The sequence below is a fragment of the Hyla sarda genome, chromosome 11 (genome assembly GCF_029499605.1).
Source record: "Hyla sarda isolate aHylSar1 chromosome 11, aHylSar1.hap1, whole genome shotgun sequence".
NCBI lineage: Eukaryota > Metazoa > Chordata > Amphibia > Anura > Hylidae > Hyla > Hyla sarda.
Window position 1 is genome coordinate 70,730,517 of NC_079199.1, and position 22,860 is coordinate 70,753,376.

A 22,860-nucleotide genomic window follows, 5' to 3' on the forward strand; every position below is an offset into this window, starting at 1 on the left:
GTTCGTAGTCAATATGGAAAGCAGAAGATCTGGAAACACAGGCTTTGGACAACACTAAATGCTTTCACTGACACAAGGCAACAAGATCCGGCAAGGAAGTGCAGGGGAAGTGAGGTAATATAGCCAGGGAGCAGGTGGAAGCTAATTAGGCTAATTGGGCCAGGCACCAATCATTGGTGCACTGGCCCTTTAAATCTTAGAGAGCTGGCGCGCGCGCCCTAAGGAGCGGAGCCGCACGCGCCAGGACATGACAGCCGGGGGCCGGGACAGGTAAGTGACTTGGGATGCGATTTGCTAGCGGGCGCGTCCCGCTATGCCGGCAATGTCAGTGCATCGCTCCCGGTCAGCGGGTCTGACCAGGGCGCTGCAGAGAGAGGAACGCCGCGAGCGCTCCGGGGAGGAGCAGGGACCCGGAGCGCTCGGCGTAACAGCTATTACCTAATTCGGTCATCTTTAGAACGATGCCAGGCTTTCTCCCCAAGGTTCCATCAGTTCAGAACGTAAAGAGTTGGTGTTGCCTGTGCTTTTGGAAGGGCAAGACGGAGATCTTCATCTCTTGGATTTCTGAAGAGCCATACTAACATATCTGGAAAGGCATGCACCTTTCAGGATATCAGAAGGCTTCTTCATTCTCTTCCAGGGCACAAGAAAAGGTAAAAAAAGCAAGCAAACCTCTTTGGCAAGATGGATCAGCGATACCATTCAGCACTGCTATGAATTAGAGGGTGATACTTCTCCCCTATGCCTCGGAGCTCATTCTCAACAGCAGCTTCATGGGCAGAAAAATACCATGTACCAATGGATCAGATTTGCCACGCAGCAACCTGGGCCTCGCCTACAACCTTCATTAAGTTAGGTCAATTATCGGTTAGATATCTCTGCCTCTGTAGGATCGGCCTTCGGTGCGAGTGTAATTCAAGGAGCTAGTAGCCGATAATTTCCTTTCTTCTTCTTATGTTTGTTTGGCATTGCTTTGGTTGCAAGTCCCATTGTGTGCCGCCATAGGATGACCAGGAAGTGGGAAATTTGTTCTTACCTGAAATTTCCATTTCCTGGAGTCCGTAGGTGGCACAACTTGATCCCACCCTAATAAATCCTTATTGCTGCATACTATACAAGTGTGGTCTGGTTATTGGGGTCTTTTATGTCCTAGGGGGCATCTGCGGTCTATTAGTTTAATTGTTTAATTGGTAACATTGTTTTCTGCATAATATGTACTGCTTGGTGTGTTCTTCTAATTCCGGGTCAGAATAATTCTTAACCCATTGTGTGCCACCTACAGACTCCAGGAAATGGAAATTTCAGGTAAGAACACATTTCCCACATTTTAGATATTTTTGCTACACCCTCTAAAAGAGGACACACCTTTATTTAAAAGGGGTAGTGGCTTGAATTCACCAAAAAAATTGCCACTTTTTGATGGCCATTTTTGGCTAAAGCTAAGCCAACTTATAGAAGGTGGAAACTTAGACCAGGCAAGTTTTTATTATCTCCAACATTGTTGCAATTAAACCTTAGGGTAGGGTCACACATAGCATATATACATATTTCACGCTATGTGAAATCCTACTCATAACACTCCAAAGCGACTGTGACACATGGGTCTGCCTCCAAACCTCACTGCACATTCAGGACTGCCGCCAAGTAGCCCCATGTGTCTGCTCATAGGAGAATACACAGTGTATAGTGTGACCCTACCCTGATAAAGGGAAACAATGTGGCATCCAGGGGTTAAATAAAGTTGTTGATGAATTCAGTATTTTTCAGTAATTGCAAAACAAAAGTCATTGCTGTACATATTATAACACTTTCCTTAAAATATTAAAAAGGTTGCTTGGTGAGAAACAACTTATCCCATATCCACAGGATACGGGATGTGTTTGATTGAAGGGGATCCAACCGCTGGGACCCACCACGATCTCCAGAATGGGGCCCAGGCTTTTAGAGTGCATGCTGCAGATGACACACACTCCAACACTCCATTTCCCGATTGCTGTGCTCTGGTATCTTTGCTTCTCCCATAAAAATGAATGGAACAGTGCAAGCTCTTCCATCTGCCTCCACTACCCCCTGCCGAGGGCTTACCGTGTTTCGGCCCTGCACTCGCCTGCATTCCACTGTCGCTCAGGCACCTCATCCTCTGTTCCCAGCAGGGCATTAGCCTGCAGCTACCACTGACTTCCCCCCCCCCCCCTTCTGTTGCATACTATGAGCTGTAGAATATACTAAGGACTAGTGTTGAGCGGCATAGGCCATATTCGAATTCGCGATATTTCGCGAATATATGGACGAATATTCGTCATATATTCGCTAAATTCGCATAGTCATAATATTTGCGTTTTATTTTCACATAAGCAAAAATTTGCGTATGCGAAAATTAGCATATGTGAAATTTCGAGTATGCGAAAATTAGCATATGCGAAAATTAGCATATACTAAAATTAACGTAAGCGAAAATTCGTAAATATTCGCACGCCAGTCTCACACAGTAGTATTAGAGCCTTCTTTTCACCACACAAGCTGGAAGCAGAGAGGGGTGATCACTGTGATGTGTACTGTAGGAAAAAAAAAAACGAATATTCGTAATTACGAATATATAGTGCTATTATTCGCAAATAAAATTCGCATTGCGAATATTCCCTTGCAACACTACTAAGGACCTGGCTTTTGTAAATAACAGTTACATAAAGGAGAGCAACTAGTGTGTCATGTTTGTATGTATTTTTACTATGTTTGTATATACTTGTTGACATGTCTGTTGTCAGTGTATACAGTATGTGCGAATTGTGGCTTTGCATGTGTCCAGCATGTGTGTATATGTACTGCTTTAGATGTGTGTTGTGTATGTATACACTATGTTTGTGCATATAAATGTAGTGTGAGTATATATTGTGTGTGCATACTGATATACATTTGTGTATAATGGGGGACATGTATCATTAGGTGTCTGCACGCCTTTGATAAATATTGTGCAAATATAGAAACATCCCCCCTCGCTCTATCGTACACCCCTCATCTACCTCACACTTCACAGACCTGTGCCATTTTCCCGTAGTACACTGCTCACATAGCTAGAAGTGCTGGAGCAGCAGTGTGCACCGAACAAAACTCTTCACAATAGTAAATCATAAATCTTTATAAAGTACACAGAGGGGGAGATTCTCAAAGAATTTTGCACCCAAAAAAAAAATTTGGCGCAAAAAGTATCGCCCACATTTTCAAAGAGCTTTGTGCCGCGGTTTACACTGTTCATGTCAGTTTTGTAAAAGTGGGCGTGTCCACGTATATTGTCTGCTTTACATGATATTTTCTAAGGGGTAAGAGTCCAGTTTACATCAAAAATTTCACACCAGCTTTTTCACAGAAATGGTTGTAGTTTTATTGTTTTTTTTTTTTGGGGGGGGGAAAGGTGTTATGTAAGTTATTATTAACCCCTAAAGGACCCATGACGTACGCGTACGTCATGAGTCCCGGTCCTGTGATATAACGCGGGGTCACACGGCGACCCCGCATCAAATCGCGGTGGGCCCGGCGACATAGTGAAGCCGGGATCCGCCACTAATAGCGCGCGGCACCGATCGCGGTGCAGCACGCTATTAACCCTTTAGCCGCGCGCTCAAAGCTGAGCCGCGTGGCTAAAAACGAAAGTGAAAGTGCCCGGCTAGCTCAGGGAGCTGTTCGGGATCGCCGCGGCATAATTGCGGTATCCCGAACAGCTGTAGCACAGGAGGACGTCTTCTTACCTTCTCCTGCACTGTCCGATCACCGAATGAATGCTTCAAGCCTGAGATCCAGGCTTGAGCAATCAATCGCCGAAAACACTGATTGATCCATTCCTATGGAGATGCATCAATCAGTGTAAAAGATCAGTTAATGCAATGTTATAGCCCCCTATAGGAGCTATGATATTAGAAAAGCGTAAAAATAATCATTAACCCTTTGAATTATCCCTTCCCCTAATAAAAGTTTGAATCACCCTGCATTTCCAAGAATAAAAAAAACCAGTGTAAATAAAAATAAACATATGTGGTATCACCGCGTGCAGAAATGTCCGAATTATAAAAATATACCGCTTTTTAAACCGCACGTTCAATGGCGTACGCGCAAAAAATTCCAAATTCCAAAATAGCGCATTTTTGATCACTTTTTATACCACTGCAAAGTGAATAAAAAGTGATCAAAAAGTCTGATCAGAACAAAAATGTTACCGCTAAAAACTTGAGATCACGGTGCTAAAAATGAGCAATCATACCGCCCTGAATACAGAAAAATAAAAAGGTTATAGGGGTCAGAAGATGACCATTTTAAACGTATTAATTTTCCTGCATGTATTCATGATTTTTTTCTGAAGTGATACAAAATCAAACCTATACAAGTAGGGGATCATTTTAACTGAATGGACCTATAGAATAAAGGTAAGGTGTCCTTTTTTCCGAAAAATGTACTGCGTAAAAACGGAAGCCCCCAAAACTTACAAAATAGTGTTTTTTCATCAGTTTTGTCGCACAGTGATTTTTTTTTCCCCATTTCACCGTAGATTTTTGGGTAAAATGACTAATCTTATTACAAAGTAGAATTAGTGACGCAAAAAAAAGCCATCATAGAGTATTTTACGAGAAAATTTAAAAGAGTTATGATTTTTTAAAGTTAAGAAGGAAAAATTGAAAATGAAAAAAGGGGTTAAAAAAAATAAGTAATTATTATTGAAAAATGTTATAAAAAAAAAAAAATTATATATATATATATATATATATATATATACTAATGTGCCACAAACAGGAAGTTAATATAACAAACCATTCCCATTTTATTAAGGTGTATCCATATAAATGGCCCACCCTGTATATATGTATGTATATATATATATATATATATATATATATATATACATACATACATATATACAGGGTGGGCCATTTATATGGATACACCTTAATAAAATGGGAATGGTTTGTTATATTAACTTCCTGTTTGTTGCACATTAGTGACCATGGTGGCCATTTTGAAGCCGGACATTTTGAATCCAACTTTTGTTTTTCAATAGTAAGAGGGTCATGTGACACATCACAAGAAAAGCAATGATGTGCTTGGTTTTAACGTAACTTTATTCTTTCATGAATTATTTACAAGTTTCTGACCACTAATAAAATGTGTTCAATGTGCTGCCCATTGTGTGTGATTGTCAATGCAACCCTCTTCTCCCACTCTTCACACACTGATAGCAACACCGCAGGAGAAATGCTAGCACAGGCTTCCAGTATCCGGAGTTTCAGGTGCTGCACATCTCGTGTATCTTCACAGCATAGACAATTGCCTTCAGATGACCCCAAAGATAAAAGTCTAAGGGGTCAGATCGGGAGACCTTGGGGGCCACTCGACTGGATATGCAAAATTGCTACATGATGATGTGTTTCCCTCTTTATGCACTGAAGCTGGCACGTTCCCTGAGTTTTTCCAGCAAGATGGTGCACCACCACATTATGGGTGTCAGGTCCAAGCATTCCTAGATGAACAGTTTCCTGGAAAGTGGATTGGTCATCGTGGGCCAGTTGAATGGCCCCCAAGGTCTCCCGATCTGACCCCCTTAGACTTTTATCTTTGGGGTCATCTGAAGGCAATTGTCTATGCTGTGAAAATACGAGATGTGCAGCACCTGAAACTACAGATACTGGAAGCCTGTGCTAGCATTTCTCCTGCGGTGTTGCTATCAGTGTGTGAAGAGTGGGAGAAGAGGGTTGCATTGACAATCCAACACAATGGACAGCACATTGAACACATTTTATAAGTGATCAGAAACTTGTTATAGAAAGAATAGAGTTACGTTAAAACCAAGCACATCATTGTTTTTCTTGTGAAATTCCCAATAAGTGTGATGGGTCACATGACCCTCTTCCTATTGAAAAAACAAAAGTTGGATTCAAAATGGCCAACTTCAAAATGGCCGCCATGGTCACCACCCATTTTGAAAAGTTTCCCCCCTCACATATAGTAATGTGCTATAAACAGGAAGTTAATATCACCAACCATTCCCATTTTATTAAGGTGTATCCATATAAATGGCCCACCCTGTATATATATATATATATATATATATATATATATATTTATATTTTTTTCCCCTTGGTCACTGCACGTACACTCATATTTAAGCTCAGAAATGTTTTATTTATACAGTTATCGCTTGTCTGGGCACTAGTAACCATGGAATATTCTGTGAGATGTTTCCACTGTTATTTTCTTGGATGTAAAAGTTGGCGCAAAAATCGAAAATTTTGGCACCAAACTCAGCAATTTTCATGCAAAAAAAAAAGAGAAAATTGGAGTCAGCTCACCCTTCCAATGGTAGGTGTAGATACAGGACAGGTTGCGGTGGAAGCACGGTTGATTGCTGAGCCAGTTAATAAACCTTAATCATAGCAATAATTATATGTGGGAACCTGTTCCTCTCTTTATACCTGTAGTAAGTTTAGTAGGCAAAGTAAAGAGTCCACCCACCTGGAGGGTGAGGGCAGGCATTAGTCATCTTGGTAGGAGAATTTGCAGCTACTCAGGTAAAGAGAGACGAACAAAATAATATTCAGAAAAATATGTATATCACAGGAGTAACATTGTTGTATTTAGAAGATATATATTAGATCGTTTTTGTAATTAAGTCGTCGGGGAAATCTGGTAACCAGACGGAGAATCCAAAACGCCTCCCGTCTGAATACCATCTTCCCCCAGTCACTACCTCTGTTAGGAGGTTTAACCCTTTCAATGCCCTGTATACTCAGGCTGGACAGATCGCTCCCATGTTCCTCAAAGAAATGTTTGGTCAGTCCTGACATAGAGGGGCATTTACTAAGGGGTTTAGTCATTTTTTTCTGACTATTTTTGGCGCAAAATTGTCGCAATTGCGCTTACCCTATTTTTTGTGCGACTTTCACTAGCAAGAGCTAGAAAGTAAAAAAAAAAATTCCCGCTTAATTTACGCAAGTTTTCAGTTTTTACTTGCAGTGGTCAGGAATTTATTAATTGACACAGTCGCAGTTGCGCAATAAACTGTCGCAACGGCCGTAAAAATTGACAAAATTTACTCCAGCTCCAACATGGAGCAGGCAAAGCTACTGCCGCCCGGGCTCCGACATACTTTCTCCCCGCTACCCTCACTGCGCTATCGGGACACTACAGTGATTTACATCCCACCCCTCTCACCTGCCAGCACCACACAACTTCCATCTGTCTGCTGTTGCTAGACTACAAGTCCCAGCATGCCCTTACAGTGAGGACACGCTGGGAGTTGTAGTCTTGTAGCAGCGGGAGCTGAGCGGCGCGGGCGGGAGACAAGGGGGGGGGTAGCGGGGAGGCCGTATTAGGAGCCCGGGCGGCTGCACTGTAATCTCAGCCCGGGCTCCTGCCCTGAGAGCCAAAGGCTTTGGCTGTCAGGGCATGCTGGGTGTTGTAGTTTTGCAACAGCTGGAGGGCCACAGTTTGCAGACCACTGGTGTGTGGTCTGTAAACTGTAGTCCTCCAGCTGTTGCAAAACTAAACAGCTGAAGGGGACCGGCGAAGACGTTCACTTACCCTTCCGAGGCTCCAGCGACGATCGCTGACGGAGATCGTCGGGCGGCACTGTCGTGCGGCAGTGTCGCGCGGCAGTGTCGTGCAGCGCTGGATCCTACGGAAGCCGGTAAGTTGCCCAAGCTTCCAAACCAGGGTGCCTCCAAATGTTGCAAGACTACAACTCCCAGCATGCCTGGACACCCTTTGGCTGTCCAGGCATGCTGGGAGTTGTCGTTTTGCAACAGCTGGAGGCACCCTTGTTGGGAAACACTTGCCTAAAACAGTGTCTCCCAACCAGGGTGCCTCCAGATGTTGCAAGATTACAACTCCCAGCATTCCTGGACAGCCATTGGCTGTCCAGGCATGCTGGGAGTTGTAGTTTTGCAACAGCTGGAGGGCCACAGTTTGCAGACCACTGGTTTGTGGTCTGTAAACTGTAGTCCTCCAGCTGTTGCAAAACTAAACAGCTGAAGGGGACCGGCCGAAGACGTTCATTTACCCTTCCGACGCTCCAGCGACGATCGCTGACGGAGATCGTCGCGCAGCAGTGTCGCGCAGCAGTGTCATGCAGCGCTGGATCTTACGGAAGCCGGTAAGTTGCCCAAGCTTCCCAACCAGGGTGCCTCCAGATGTTGCAAGACTACAACTCCCAGCATGCCTGGACATGCCTTTGGCTGTCCAGGCATGCTGGGAGTTGTAGTTTTGCAACATCTGGAGGAACCCTGGTTGGGAAACACTGTTTTAGGCCAGTGTTTCCCAACCAGGTTGCCTCCAGATGTTGCAAGACTACAACTCCCAGCATGCCTAGACAGCCTTTGACTGTCCAGGCATGCTGGGACTTGTAGTTTTGCAACATCTGGAGGCAACCTGGTTGGGAAACACTGGCCTAAAACAGTGTTTCCCAACCAGGGTGCCTCCAGATGTTGCAAGACTACAACTCCCAGCATGTCTAGACAGTCTTTGACTGTCCAGGCATGCTGGGACTTGTAGTTTTTCAACATCTGGAGGCACCCTGGTTGGGAAACACTGGCCTAAAACAGTGTTTCCCAACCAGGGTGCCTCCAGATGTTGCAAAACTACAAGTCCCAGGTTGGGAAACACTGTGCCCGGCCTCCGCCCCACCTTACTGTAAGGGCATGCTGGGAGTTGTAGTCCTGCAGCTGGGGGCAGGGGACAAGCTTGTCACTTGCCCACACATCTCCTGCACCACACAACTACAACACCCCGCATGTCCTTACTGTAAGGGCATGCTGGCAGTTGTAGTCGTGCGGGGCGGGAGATGTGTGAGCAGGTGATAATAAATGTACTAACCGATTTTTTTTTTCTTCTCATTTCAGATCCGTGTATCCTGTGGACTTGTTTGATTTTAATAAAATGGTTAACGAGGGCTTGTGGGGGAGTGTTTTTTGTAATAAAATTTTTTTAAAACCTGTTGTGTTTTTTCCTTACTTTACTAGACAGGCTTAGTAGTGGAAGCTGTCTTATAGATGGAGTCCATTACTAACCTGGGCTTAGCGTTAGCCACAAAAACAGCTAGCGCTAACCCCTTATTATTACCCCGGTACCCAACGCCACAGGGTTGCCGGGAAGAGCCGGTACCAACAGGCCTGGAGCGTCAAAAATGGTGCTCCTGGGCCTAGGCGGTAACAGGCTGGAGTTATTTAGGCTGGGGGGGGGGCAGTAACAATGGTCCTCGCCCATCCTGGTAACGTCAGGCTGTTACTGTTTTGTTGGTATTTGGCTGAGAATGAAAATAGGGGGGACCCTATGCGTTTTTTTTTAAATAAATAATTAAATATATTTTAAAAACGCATAGGGTCCCCCTATTTTTATTCTCAGCCAAATACCAACCAAACAGTAACAGCCTGACGTTACCAGGATGGGTGAAGACCATTGTTACTGGCCCTCCCCAGCCTAAATAATGCCATCCTGTTACCGCCTAGGCCCAGGAGTGCCATTTTTGACGCTCCGGGCCTGTTGGTACCGGCTCTTCCTGGCACCCCTGTGTTGTTGGGTACCGGGGTAATAATTGGGGGTTAGCGCTAGCTGTTTTTGTGGCTAACGCTAAGCCTAGCTTAATAGTGGACTCCGTCTATAAGACAGCTTCCACTACTAAGCCTGTCTAGTAAAGTAAAAAAAAAAAAAACACAACAGGTTTAAAAAATATTTTATTACAAAAAAACACTCCCCCACAAGCCCTCGTTAACCATTTTATTAACATCAAGCAAAGAAAAACACTGGTCGTCGAAGTAGTCCACCGAATCTGAAGGAGTCCACAGGATACACGGATCTGTAGAAGAAGTAACCAAAAAAAAAAAAAAAGTGTAAGTACATTTAGGGAGAAAAAAACTGTGTTAAAAAAATGTAATAAACACACACACACACACACACACACACTAAACGCCGTTTACCACTTCTGAGCCATGACTACAATTTAGTTATTGAATTATTTAGATGTGGTGAAGAAGCTAAAAAAAACTCAAAAACAAAAGATCCAGAAGGAAACCTAGCAGCCAAACCTATTCAGACAGCAGGAAAAAGGAACAGACTATTTTTTCTACTACATGAAGTAAATTTCCCACTTTTGCCTATGTGTGCCAAATTTATTAATGCCGTGCAACAATTTAGTAAATTGGTCGCACATAGTCAAAAATGAAGTAGAAAAAAACAGGGTAAAAACCAGACTACATAGTAAAAGATTAGTAAATGCCCCTCATAGAGCGTTGGGTTTTATTCAGATCGTACGGCATGTGAAGATGTTCCGAAATTCTTACTTTCAGTTTTCAAGAGGTACATCCTATATACTGTAGATTACAGGTGCAACAAACAGCAGAGTAGATGACATGTGAAGTATGGCAGTCAATGAATGATTTCATCTTGTAAGTTATATTATTTTATATAGATTTGAAGTTGGAAGAGGTATTCGTATATCTGCAAATATTACACCGAGTGTGGTTACATGGGTAATTGCCCTTACAGTCCAACCAGTTTTTAGAATTCTTACTGTTATTGTTTAAGGACGAATAGTCACTAAGAGATATATGGTTGTATAGGGATTTCCCTTTGCGTGGGACAATCCGAATGCCATCTTTGATAATATTTGAAAGTTTTTCATCATAATGAAGTATAGGTAGGTGATGAAGTATAAATTCTCTTATTTCATTTAATTGTATGCCGTATGGGGTACTGAAGGTAGGTAGATCTTGTTTGGCAGTTTTTTTGGTTTCTTTATTTATTTTGTTTTCTAAGTAGTAACCCTCAGGTTTTGCATTTACAAAATGTTTTGCTCTGTTAATATCACATTTTCTGTAGCCTCTACTCATGAGGCGCTGAGTAATGTCTTCACATTGTAGTTATTAATATTCAAGTAGCAGCCAAAATCCTCCGCCTCTTGTGCAGTACCTAACCACACCACGAGGAGGTCATCCAAATATCTCCCATACCAGCCCACGAGATGGGAAAAGGGGCTGGCATTGGAGAAAAGGACGACCTCATCCCAATGTGCCATGTAGAGGTTTGCCAGGGATGGGGAAAATTTTGCCCCCATCGGGCAACCTGTTTGAAAAAAATATTGTTTATCAAATCGGAAGAAATTATGAGTGAGTAGAAAATTAAGAATTTTCAGGATATATTGTTTCAAATCAAGAATATAGTTACTGTATTTATCCAAATGGTATGCAATTACATTCAGTGCTTTGCTGTGTGAGAGTATATATAGTATATAAAGCGACCACGTCACAGGACAGCCATGTGGCATTGGTCGGCCAATCCACGGTTCGTACAGCTTGAAGTAAAGTTTTCGTATCCTGTATGAATCCTGGGGTACGGATGGTAAGGGGCTGGAGAAGATGATCGAGCAAAAAAAAAAAAAAAAGAAACAATATGGCTGCAACAAAAAAAAATTTGGTGCAAAAGCAGCATATTTTCAAAGCTGCAAAAGAGACCTTTGAAAATGTGAGGAGAAAGAAAAAAGGTGTGAATAATATCGCTGGAACAGAAATGACAGTAGTTTTTTTAGAATCTCCCCCAGAATGTCTGGGCTTAAAAAATATTTAATTTGGCTGAACAATCTGTCCCCTTACCTCTTTATCAGTGTCTACCAACCAGAATGCCTCCAAGTGTTGCAAAACTTGCCATGCTGGGAGTTGCAGTTTTTTAAAAGCTGGAGGCACCCTGGTAGCAGAAATTAGTGTGCGACATGGGTCTGCAGCAGAGCTGAATGTGTGATTATGTGTAAGCATGACCATGCACACACTCAACTCTGCTACATACACCTGATCACACACTCAGCTCTGCTACATACATCTGATCACGCACTCAGCTCTGGTACATATATACACTCAGCTCTGCGACGTATACACTCTCACACACTCAATTCTGCTACATATACACTCACACACTCAGCTGTGCTACATATACACACTTACACACTCATCTCTGCTACATACACACTCACACTCAGCTTTGCTACATACACACATTCACACTCAGCTCTGCTACATACACACATTCACACACTGAGCTCTGCTACATACACACACTTACACACTGATCTCTGCTACATACACACTCACACACTCAACTCTGCTACATGCACACATTCACACACTCAACTCTGCTACATACACACATTCACACACTCAGCTCTGCTACATACACACATTCACACACTCAGCTCTGCTACATATACACACACACTCATCTCTGCTACATACACACATTCGCACACTCAGCTCTGCTACATACACACATTCGCACACTCAGCTCTGCTACATGCACACACTTACACACTCAGCTCTGCTACATACACACTCACACACTCAACTCTGCTACATATACGCACACACACACTCAGCTCTGCTACATATACACACACACTCAACTCTACTGCATACACACACTCAGCTTTGCTACATACACAAACTCACACACTCAACTCTGCTACATACACACACTCACACGCTCACTCCAATATGATGCACATGATGGTACGGTTTCTTCCACTTGCAACAGCTGCAACGTCGGAATGCACCCTAAGGTTATGTTTACATGGCATTGTCTGCATGGAAAATCTCTGTTTTTACATTGTTCATGAAGGCAGAGCACCAGCAAGAGACGGCAATGCATTCCGTGCATTCCACGCAAGATTTTTCCAGCATCGAAAATTCAGCTATGTGAACAGCACCGCATAATCTTAGTGTGAACATAACCAAGATGGACGTGTGCAGTACGGTTGTAAACGACTGACTTAATGCTCAGCATGGTTTTTAATTGACTGTTGACTGTCCATGTGAGTGAATTAGTAGCAGTGTCATGACTAAAACTACTGGTTTAGTGAATAGGAAGGTTTTGTAATTAGTGGCAAGGAAGCAGATACCTATGAGGGAGCCACTGGGGCATTTAAACCCATAATGTTCATAGGATACTATGCAACCTGCAATCAAACACTTAAGCTGTGGACAGAGGATAAGTTGTTTTCCACCTGACAACCTACAAAGAAAATATGCAGAGTGCCACCAATATGTATATACAGTATAGTTACATAGTTCATGAGGTTGAGTCCATCAAGTTAAACCTATAACCCAACTGTGTTGATCTAGAGAAAAGCAAAAAAACTTGAGATGTGCAAATTGCTCCAGAACAGAAAAAAATATATAAAGTATAAATAACTTTCATGAGTGGAACTCACCTCTCAGGGGAGGAGTAAGTGAACTTCAACCTCTGTTCCTGCTGTGAGACTCCTGATCTCCTCCAAACTCCTGATTCAGTCAGGTCCTCTAGCCTTACAGTAAGACACTGGGTAGTTGGTAGCTTCTGGTTTCAAAGCAGGGCAAGGGCTTAGTAGCATTGTATACTCACTGCCAAAAAAGAATGCACTCAGATAGAAATGTAGGATTGCTGCAAAACTCAGCATACAGGTATGTGCCAGGCAGATTATGTAAATGATTACAAGTGTAAAAGTATTTCCCCCTGCCCTATAAAAAGAGCTCTGAGATGCCACCTTTGAGTTTTGTTGAGAGATTGTTGACTGCTAGACATATGACGCCTCTGTGATGCATTTACCCAGTTGAGCCTTTGAAAGGGGGTTCATCATTGGACTGAGATAAGCAGAATGGTTGTTTCAAAGAATTGGCCACCATCTAGGCCACGGGTGTAGCTAAAGGCTCATTGGCCCTGGTGCAAAAGCAGAGCAGTGTGTGTCGGCATCCCATTCTCAGTGGAATGCTGATGATACCTGTGAGGGAGATTCAAAACCCAGTATGAACCTAGACTTATTTGGAGAAAAGATAAAGGGCGAAGGAGTTAATGAACTGATATGAGGCCTGGGCACATGGTTTCCCCACCCTTTATAAGTACATTATTGTCTGGGAAAGAGAGGTGCTTGTTTCCTCACTTCTTTTTTGTGCCACCTGTGCCCTTAGTGCTGCGTCTAAGTGAGGTGAGAAGTGGGGCATCCAGGCCTTCCTTGCTGAGAGCCTGGTCACAATACACCCCTATAGCTACTCCACTGATCTTGGCTGTTCTGACTTGAGGTGTTCGGAGAAGTGGTTATGTGAGGATATGCACACATGACACTTCCTGGGTCTTCCCAGTCACCAAATATGTTACCAATTGAGCACTTCTGACAGGCCAACTATTGATCTACAGGCCCAACTGAAAAAACTGTTGGAAAATCTGCCACAGGATGCCATACGGTACCTTTATGCCTCTATGCCCAACCATGTCTCAACTTGTATGCAGGCTAAAGGTGGCTCAACAGGGTACTAGAGCCTTATTTAAGTTTACTCCAATAAACTTATCCTTCAGCTTTAATATTCTAATCAATAACATGTACAATAACATTAAAAAATGTTAACATGTCTCACAGGCATATCAAAATTTGATAAATTAATGTCTTAGTGCTGAGACCCCCCACGATCCTTAGATATCATCCTGGAAAAGAATGAGGCTATGCACTATACTCTCTAGCTCATTGCTCGATCTAACTCATTGCAGGAGACAGTCGGAGCAACAAGTCGGAAAGTGAAACACACAGGTGCATGGAGACACCAACAAATTAAAACTTTTGGCATACTTGTGTGAAATGTCAAAAGCAGTTTTTTTAACCCCTTAAGGACAGCGGAGGTAAATGTATGTCCTGATGCGCTGGTACTTATTGCACTAGGTTGTACTTATTGCCAAGGATAGGCAATAAGTTTTAGATCACGGGGGGTCCGATCGCTGGGCTTGCCTGTGACATCCTGAATGAGACCTCAGCTCCCCCCAGGAAGGAGCACGTTTACCCTCACATGAAGCGGCGTCAACATGCCCCCTTTATGTATCTCTATGGGAGAGCTGTTCAGCTATCTCCGGTTCTCCCATAGAGATACATGGAGGGGTTTGGCAGCCACAGCTTCATGTGGGGGTCGACACGCTCCTTTCCAGGGGAGAGGCGGGGCTCCATGCAGGAGATCTAAAACTTATCCCATGGGGGGGAAAACGAAAAATGAAACTGGCTTTGTCTTTAAGGCCAAATTGGCTGTGTCCTTAAGGGGTTAAATGACAGTAAGGCTATGTTTACACGGCGTAAAACAAAAGTTTTTTTTTTCCCCACACACTTTTTTAAAATACAGTCGAAAAAATATGGCCAGATTAGAGTGTGGGTTCCTATCAAATATTCGCGCGCCATAATTTTAAAGTAGTAGAAATCAGGAAAAAAAAAGTTTGGGACGTATAAGATGGCGCCAAATCCCAAAATTTACAGCAGCAGCGGGAAATACGCTGCGTTTCCTTGCTTACTATAGACACAGGGCTTTCCGGCGGCAGCCCTATGTGTGCAGTGGGTTTTGGAGGCGGAGTCGCACGTCACAGTCACGCCGTCACATGGCCCCGCCTCCAAAACTCACTACACGCATAGGACTGTCGCCAGAAAGCCCTGTGTGTATAGTGAGCAAGGAATACGCAGCGTATTTCCCGCTGCTGCTGTAAATTTTGCACAGCGTAAAATACGCTGCGTATATGCCGTGTGGGAACGCACCCTTAAAAACAATTTGGCTTTTATTGGCAACATATAGAGGGGTTACTCCTTTATACATTGCCAATAAAAGCCAAATTGTTTTTAAGAAATATTTTTGGCACATTGGTCTTCTTTGGGATTTGGCGCCATCTTATACGTCCCAAACTTTTTTTCCTGATTTCTACTCACATCACATCGGTACCTGGAGGTCACAGTGAAGGACGCAGAGGCTGCCTCCCACACATCAGGACTACAAGCACCAGCGAGTCTGCAAGCGATTACAGGCGTTGTGCCCTCAACACAACTGTCCACGGTAAGGTGCAACATTTTTGCGCATACCTTGCTCTATCTTAGATAGATAGAGCACAAGATGGGTAGGTGGGGAGGGAGGTTGATTTGTGTCTCTGTTAATTTTTGTGTGCATTAACGTATGTTGCTAAGTATATGAATAAAAAGAAAAGACTATATAAAAAAACAGGTTAAGTTTATTGTAAATGATATGTAGCATTGTCAGATTATGAGTCTGTATTATTCCTTTCACACACAGCCGAGCAGAAGAAATATTACACAGTAAACCACTGGGGTGTTTTCTTATCCGATTCTGTGAAAGTCGCATTGGATTTGTCCTGTCTTACAGGTAATACATTCCTATGGCTGTTTTCATTTTCATATACAGTAAAACCTTTTTGAGTCGATCACACAAATTTGCTCAGAAAATATGTACAGCACCCAAAAAATTATGAAAGAGATCCAAATCATGGCTTTTATTATGTGTTGAATCCCCAGTCCCCCGCATGATGCTTCCTCTCATCCCTGGCCCTAAGCATCTCTCTCCATCTGATCCTTATTACCCAGCATACAAACAACCTTGGGGGACTGAGTCTGCTGGATATTTGTAAGGGGAACTGCAGCACCGCAATTGTGGACTGCACTGAAACTTATATTGTTTGCAAATGTTTAACTTGCAAATTTTGTGGGATGTTGAGCACCTGTTATAAGACACTGTGTGGTTTGGAAAGACATTTATAAACATGTGGAATATGCACTCTGTCATACTAAATGTAGTTATAATAATATTTAATCTTACAGCGCCAAAATATTTTACAAATTTGGGGGTACAAAAAAAAGAGAAGTATCAGACCTGCTTGGAAAGCTTACAGCGGGAGATTTATCAAAATATGTCCAGAGGAAAAGTTGCGGAGTTGCCCATAGTGCTTCTTACATTTTGCAGAGGTCCCATTAAGAAGGAAAGAAGTGATCTGATTGGTTGCTATGGGCAAATCAGCAACTTTTCATTACAGTTTTTTCGTGACATATTCTACTTTTAACATAGTAGTAAATGTTTGTCGTTACTTGCATCCTTTCTTGGTGAAGAATCTCAAAATTTCATGAAAACTTTGAAAATTTAGCATTTTTCTAAATTTGAAACTCTCTGTTAGTAAGGAAAATGGATATTCCAAATAAATTATATATTGATTCACAAATACAATATCTCTACTTTATGTTGGCATCAGAAATTTGACATTTACTTTATCAAGACATTAGAGGGCTTCAAAGTATAGCAGTAATTTTAAAATTTTCACAAGCATTTCAAAATCAGAATTTTTCAGGTTCCAGTTAAGTTTGAAGTGGATTTGATGGGCCTTTCTGTGACAAATACCCCATAAATGACCCCATTATAGAAACTACACCCCTCAAAGTATTCAAAATTACATTCAGAAAGTTTGTTAACCCTTTAGAAGAATAGCAGCAAAGTGGAGGAGAAAACACAAAATCTATATTTTTTACCCTAACATGTTCTTGGAACCCTAATTTTTTTTCACTTTTAACCCCTTAAGGACCAGGCCATTTTACACCTTAAGGACCAGAGCGTTTTTTGCAAATCTGACCACTGTCATTTTAAACATTAATAACTCAGAAATGCTTTTAGTTATCATTCTGATTCCGAGATTGTTTTTTTGTGACATATTCTACTTTAACTTAGTGGTAAAATTTTATGGTAACTTGCATCCTTTCTTGGTGAAAAATCCCCAAATTTGATGAAAAAAATTAAAATTTAGCATTTTTCTAACTTTGAAGCTCTCTGCTTGTAAGGAAAATGGATATTCAAAATACATTTTTGGGGGTTCACATATACAATATGTCTACTTTATGTTTGCATCATAACATTTATGAGTTTTTACTTTTGGAAGACACCAGAGGGCTTCAAAGTTCAGCAGCAATTTTGAAATTTTTCACAAAATTTTCAAACTCACTATTTTTCAGGGACCAGTTCAATTTTGAAGTGGATTTGAAGGGTCTTCATATTAGAAATACCCCATAAAAGACCCCATTATAAAAACTACACCCCCTAAAGTATTCAAAATGACATTCAGTAAGTGTATTAACCCTTTAGGTGTTTCACAGGAATAGCAGCAAAGTGAAGGAGAAAATTCAAAATCTTCATTTTTTACACTCGCATGTTCTTGTAGACCCAATTTTTGAATTTTTGCAAAAAGGAGAACATTTTTACTTGTATTTGAAACCCAATTTCTCTCGAGTAAGCACATACCACATATGTCTATGTTAATTGTTCAGTGGGCGCAGTAGAGGGCTCAGAAGGGAAGGAGCGACAAATGGTTTTTGGGGGGCATGTCACCTTTAGGAAGCCCCTATGGTGCCAGGACAGCAAAAAAAAAACACATGGCATACCATTTTGGAAACTAGACCCCTCAGGGAACGTAACAAAAGGGGTAAAGTGAACCTTAATACCGCACAGGTGATTCACGACTTTTGCATATGTAAAAAAAAAAATTTTTTTTTACCTAAAATGCTTGGCTTCCCAAAAATGTTACATTTTTAAAAAGGGTAATAGCAGAAAATACCCCCCAAAATTTGAAACCCAATTTCTCCCGATTAAAAAAACACCCCATATGGGGTAATGTGAACCTTAATACCCTACAGGTGTTTCACGACTTTTGCATATGTAAAAAAAAAAAATTTTGTTTTACCTAATATGCTTGGTTTCCCAAAATTTTTACTTTTTTTAAAAAGGGTAATAGCAGAAAATACCCCCCCAAAATTTGAAGCACAATTTCTCCCGATTCAGAAAACACCCCATATGGGGGTGAAAAGTGCTCTGCTGGCGCATTACAGGTCTCAGAAGAGAAGGAGTCACATTTGGCTTTTTGAAAGCAAATTTTTCTCTGGGCGGCATGCCGCATGTAGGAAGCCCCTATGGTGCCAGGACAGCAAAAAAAACACATGGCAAACCATTTTGGAAACTAGACCCCTCGGGGAACGTAACAAGGGGTTAAGTGAACCTTTATACCCTACAGGTGTTTCATGACTTTTGTATATGTGAAAATAATTTTTTTTTTTTTTACCTAAAATGCTTGGTTTCCCAAAATGTTTACATTTTTAAAAAGGGTAATAGCAGAAAATACCCCCCAAAATTTGTAGCACAATTTATCTCGAGTACGGCGATACCCCATATGTGGCCCTAAACTGTTGCCTTGAAATACGGCAGGGCTCCAAAGTGAGAGCGCTATGCGCATTTGAGGCCTAAATTAGGGACTTGCATAGGGGTGGACATAGGGGTATTCTACGCCAGTGATTCCCAAACAGGGTGCCTCCAGCTGTTGTAAAACTCCCAGCATGCCTAGACAGTCAGTGGCTATCTGGCAATACTGGGAGTAGTTGTTTTGCAACAGCTGGAAACAGTGGCGTACCAGACGCTTTCATTTTTATTGGGGAGGGGGGCTGTGTAGGGGTATGTGTATATGTAGTGTTTTTTACTTTTTATTTTATTTTTTGTTAGTGTAGTGTTCTTAGGGTACAGTCGCACGGGCGGGGGGTTCACAGTAGTTTCTCGCTGCCAGCTTGAGCTGCGGCAGAAAATTTGCCGCAGCTCAAACTTGCAGCCGGATACTTACTGTAATCCTCCGCCCATGTGAGTGTACCCTGTACGTTCACATTGGGGGGGGAACATCCAGCTGTTGCAAAACTACAACTCCCAGCATGTACGGTCTATCAGTGCATGCTGGGAGTTGTAGTTTTGCAACCGCTGGAGGCTCTGTTTTGGAAACAGTGACGTATCAGACGTTTTTCATTTTTATTGGGGAGGGGGGCTGTGTTGGGGTATGTGCATATGTAGTGTTTTTAACTTTTTATTTTATTTTTGTTAGTGTAGTGTAGTGTTTTTAGGGTACAGTCGCACGGGCGGGGGTTCACAGTAGTTTCTCGCTGGCAGTTTGAGCTGCGGCAGAAAATTTGCCGCAGCTCAAACTTGCAGCCAGATACTTACTGCAATCCTCTGCCCATGTGAGTGTACCCTGTACGTTCACATTGGGGGGGGGGGGAGAAACATCAAGCTGTTGCAAAACTACAACTCCCAGCATGTACGGTCTATCAGTGCATGCTGGGAGTTGTAGTTTTGCAACAGCTGGAGGCACAAAGGTTGTGAAACACCGAGTTTGGTAACAAACTCAGTGTTTTGCAACCAGTGTGCCTTCAGCTGTTGCAAAAGCTAGAACGCCCAGTATGTACGGACAGCGGAAGGGCATGCTGGGTCCTGTAGTTATGCAACAGCCGGAGGCATACTACTTTGGCTGGGGATGCTGGGGATTGTAGTTATGCAACAGCTGGAGACACACTGGTTTGCTACTTAACTCAGTGTGCCTTCAGCTGTTGCAAAACTACAACTCTCAGCAGTCACCGACAGCCAACGGGCATGCTGGGAGTTGTAGTTATGCAACCACCAGATGCACCACTACAACTCCCAGCATGCACTTTAGCTGATTGTGCAAGCTGGGAGTTGTAGTTATACAACAGCTGAAGGTACACTTTTCCATAGAAAAATGTGCCTCCAGCTGTTGCAAAACTACAAGTCCCAGCATGCCCATAAGGCCATGCTGGGAGTTGTGGTGGTCTGCCTCCGGCTGTTGCATAACTACAGCTCCCAGCATGCCCTTTTTGCATGCTGGGAGCTGTTGCTAAGCAACAGCAGGAGGCTGTCACTCACCTCCTGCTGCTGCTCCACGATGCCGCCGCACAGGTAAGTCCCTCGCCGCCGTCGCTCCTGGGGCCCCGATCCCAACAGGGACGCCGGGGATCGGGGTCCCCAGCACGCGGGGTCTTCTGCCCGCACCCGCTCACGTCCTCCGGAAGAGAAGTGACACCCGCAGCAGGCGCCCTGATTGGTCGGCCGGGAAACCGGCCGACGAATCAGGGCGATCGTGAGGTGGCACCAGTGCCACCTCACCCCAGCTGGCTATGGCTGTTCAGGGCCGTCAGAGACGGCCCCGATCAGCCAGTAATTCCGGGTCATCGGGTCATCGCTGGACTGAATTGTATCCATATGCCCTCGGTCCTTAAGGACTTGGAAACGGGGGCGTATGGATACGCCCTATGTCCTTAAGGGGTTAAAAGTGGTATAAGGAGAAAAAGCCCCCAAAATTTGTAGCCCAATTTCTCTAGAGTATGGAAATACCTCATTTGTTGACATAAAGTGCTCTGCAGGCTCACAACATGGCTCAAGGGGTAAAGAGCAACTGTGGGATTTTTGAATTTTTTTTTGCTGTCATAGTTTTTGGGGGCCATGTTGCATTTAGGAAGCCCCCATGGTGCCAGAACAGCAAAATAACGCCCACATGGCATACTATTTTTGAAATCTACACCCCTCAAGGAACGTAACAAGGGGTATCGTGAAACTTAACACCGCACAGGTGTTTGACGACTTTGCGTTGAAGTTGGACGTGAAAATGGACAATTTGATTTTTTAACACTAAAATGATGGTGTTACCCCAAATTTTTCTGTTTCACAAGGGGTAATAGGAGAAAATAGAAACCAAAAATTTGAAGCCCAATTTCTCCTGATTAAGAAAATGCCCCAAATGTAAACGTTAAGTGCTCTGCTGGCGCACTACAATGCTCAGAAGAGAAGGAGCAAAATTTGGCTTTTTGAAAGAGAATTTTGCTGAAATGGTCTTTGGGGGGGCCTGTTGCATTTAGAAAGTCCCCAGGGTGCCAGAACAGCAAAAAAAAAAAAAAAACATGGCATACTATTTTGGAAACAACACCCCTCAAGGAACGTAACAAGGAGTTTCCCATATGTGGATGTTAACTGCTCTGCTGGCGCATTACAGGTCTCCTAACAGAAGGAGCGCCATTGGACTTTTGGAGAGAGAATTTTGCTGAAATAGAAGTCGGGGGCCATGTGCATTTTCAAACCTCCCATGATGCCAGAACAGCAGAAACCCCCCACATGTGACATCATTGTGGAAACTAGACCCCTCCAGAAACCTACCAAGTGTTACAGTGAGTACTTACACCTCACAGGTTTTTTGAACAGTGGGCCATAAAAGTGAAAAAATTAATTTTTTATACTAAATTGCTGGTATTAACCAAAAATGTTTTTTGTTTCACTAGTAGTAAGAGAAAAAGAGCTCTACAAAATTTGTAGACAAATTTCTTTAGAATAAGGACATACCCCATATATGGCGGTAAAGCACTATACAGGTGCAAAACAGGGCTTGTGAGTGAGACAGCACCGATGAGATTTGAGGCCTAAAGTGGTGCTTTGCACTGCAATGGTTGAGGTTCTGACATAAAATCTAATAAAAAAAAATCCCTGACAAGTGACCACAATTTTGAAACTACACCCCTCAAGGAAGGTAACAAGGAGTACAATGAGTACTTACACCTCACAGTTTTTTTTTTTTTTTTTTAACAGTGGGGGTAAATTGATTAGATTTAGATTTTTTTTACACTAAAATGCTGGGGTTACCCAATTTTGTACATTTTCACAAGGGGTAATTGGAGAAATTGGGTTACAAATTTTGGAGGACTTTTACTCGTGACTATGGAAACACATCCACATACGGGGTAACGATATGGGGTAACATCAAAGCTCAAAAGTCATAGAGGTCTGTTTGCATTTGAGGCCTATGGCATATCAGTAGCTGACGGTTACATACTTTTAGAGAAGAATACAAAAATGAAACACCCACATGTGACACATTACAGAAGTACCCACACTGAGGAATGGGTATAGGGGTAAAGAGGACATTTTGAACATATGGGTTTCCTAACTTTACTTTGCAGGAACGGATGAAGGGTAGCTTTTGAAAATTGCAATTTTCAACCTATGCTCTGCTTTATCTTTCTGGGAATAACTAACATGTGACTCCGAATTGTCACCTGGAAATACGTCAGAGCTCATGACCGAGAACTCTTCGCATTTTAGACCGATGTTTCTTACGGACATTACAGTTACATACATCCATAGGAAAATGCAAGAAAGAAACACCCACATGTGAGCCTATTACAAACAGTACATCCCC

General features: G+C 42.7%; 1 protein-coding gene across 3 annotated transcripts in view; it reads left to right on the forward strand.

Moving 5' to 3' along the window:
- Nucleotides 1–22,860, forward strand: part of SH2D2A (SH2 domain containing 2A) — a 258,266-nt gene that overhangs the window by 108,065 nt on the left and 127,341 nt on the right. For 2 of the 3 annotated variants that reach the window (XM_056546543.1, XM_056546545.1), the window contains exon 4: nt 16,086–16,175. The exons of the other annotated variant lie outside the window; for it this stretch is intronic. In XM_056546543.1, coding sequence (XP_056402518.1) covers nt 16,086–16,175 — 90 coding nt within the window. The remainder of the gene's footprint in view (nt 1–16,085; nt 16,176–22,860) is intronic. 3 annotated transcript variants of the gene reach the window in all.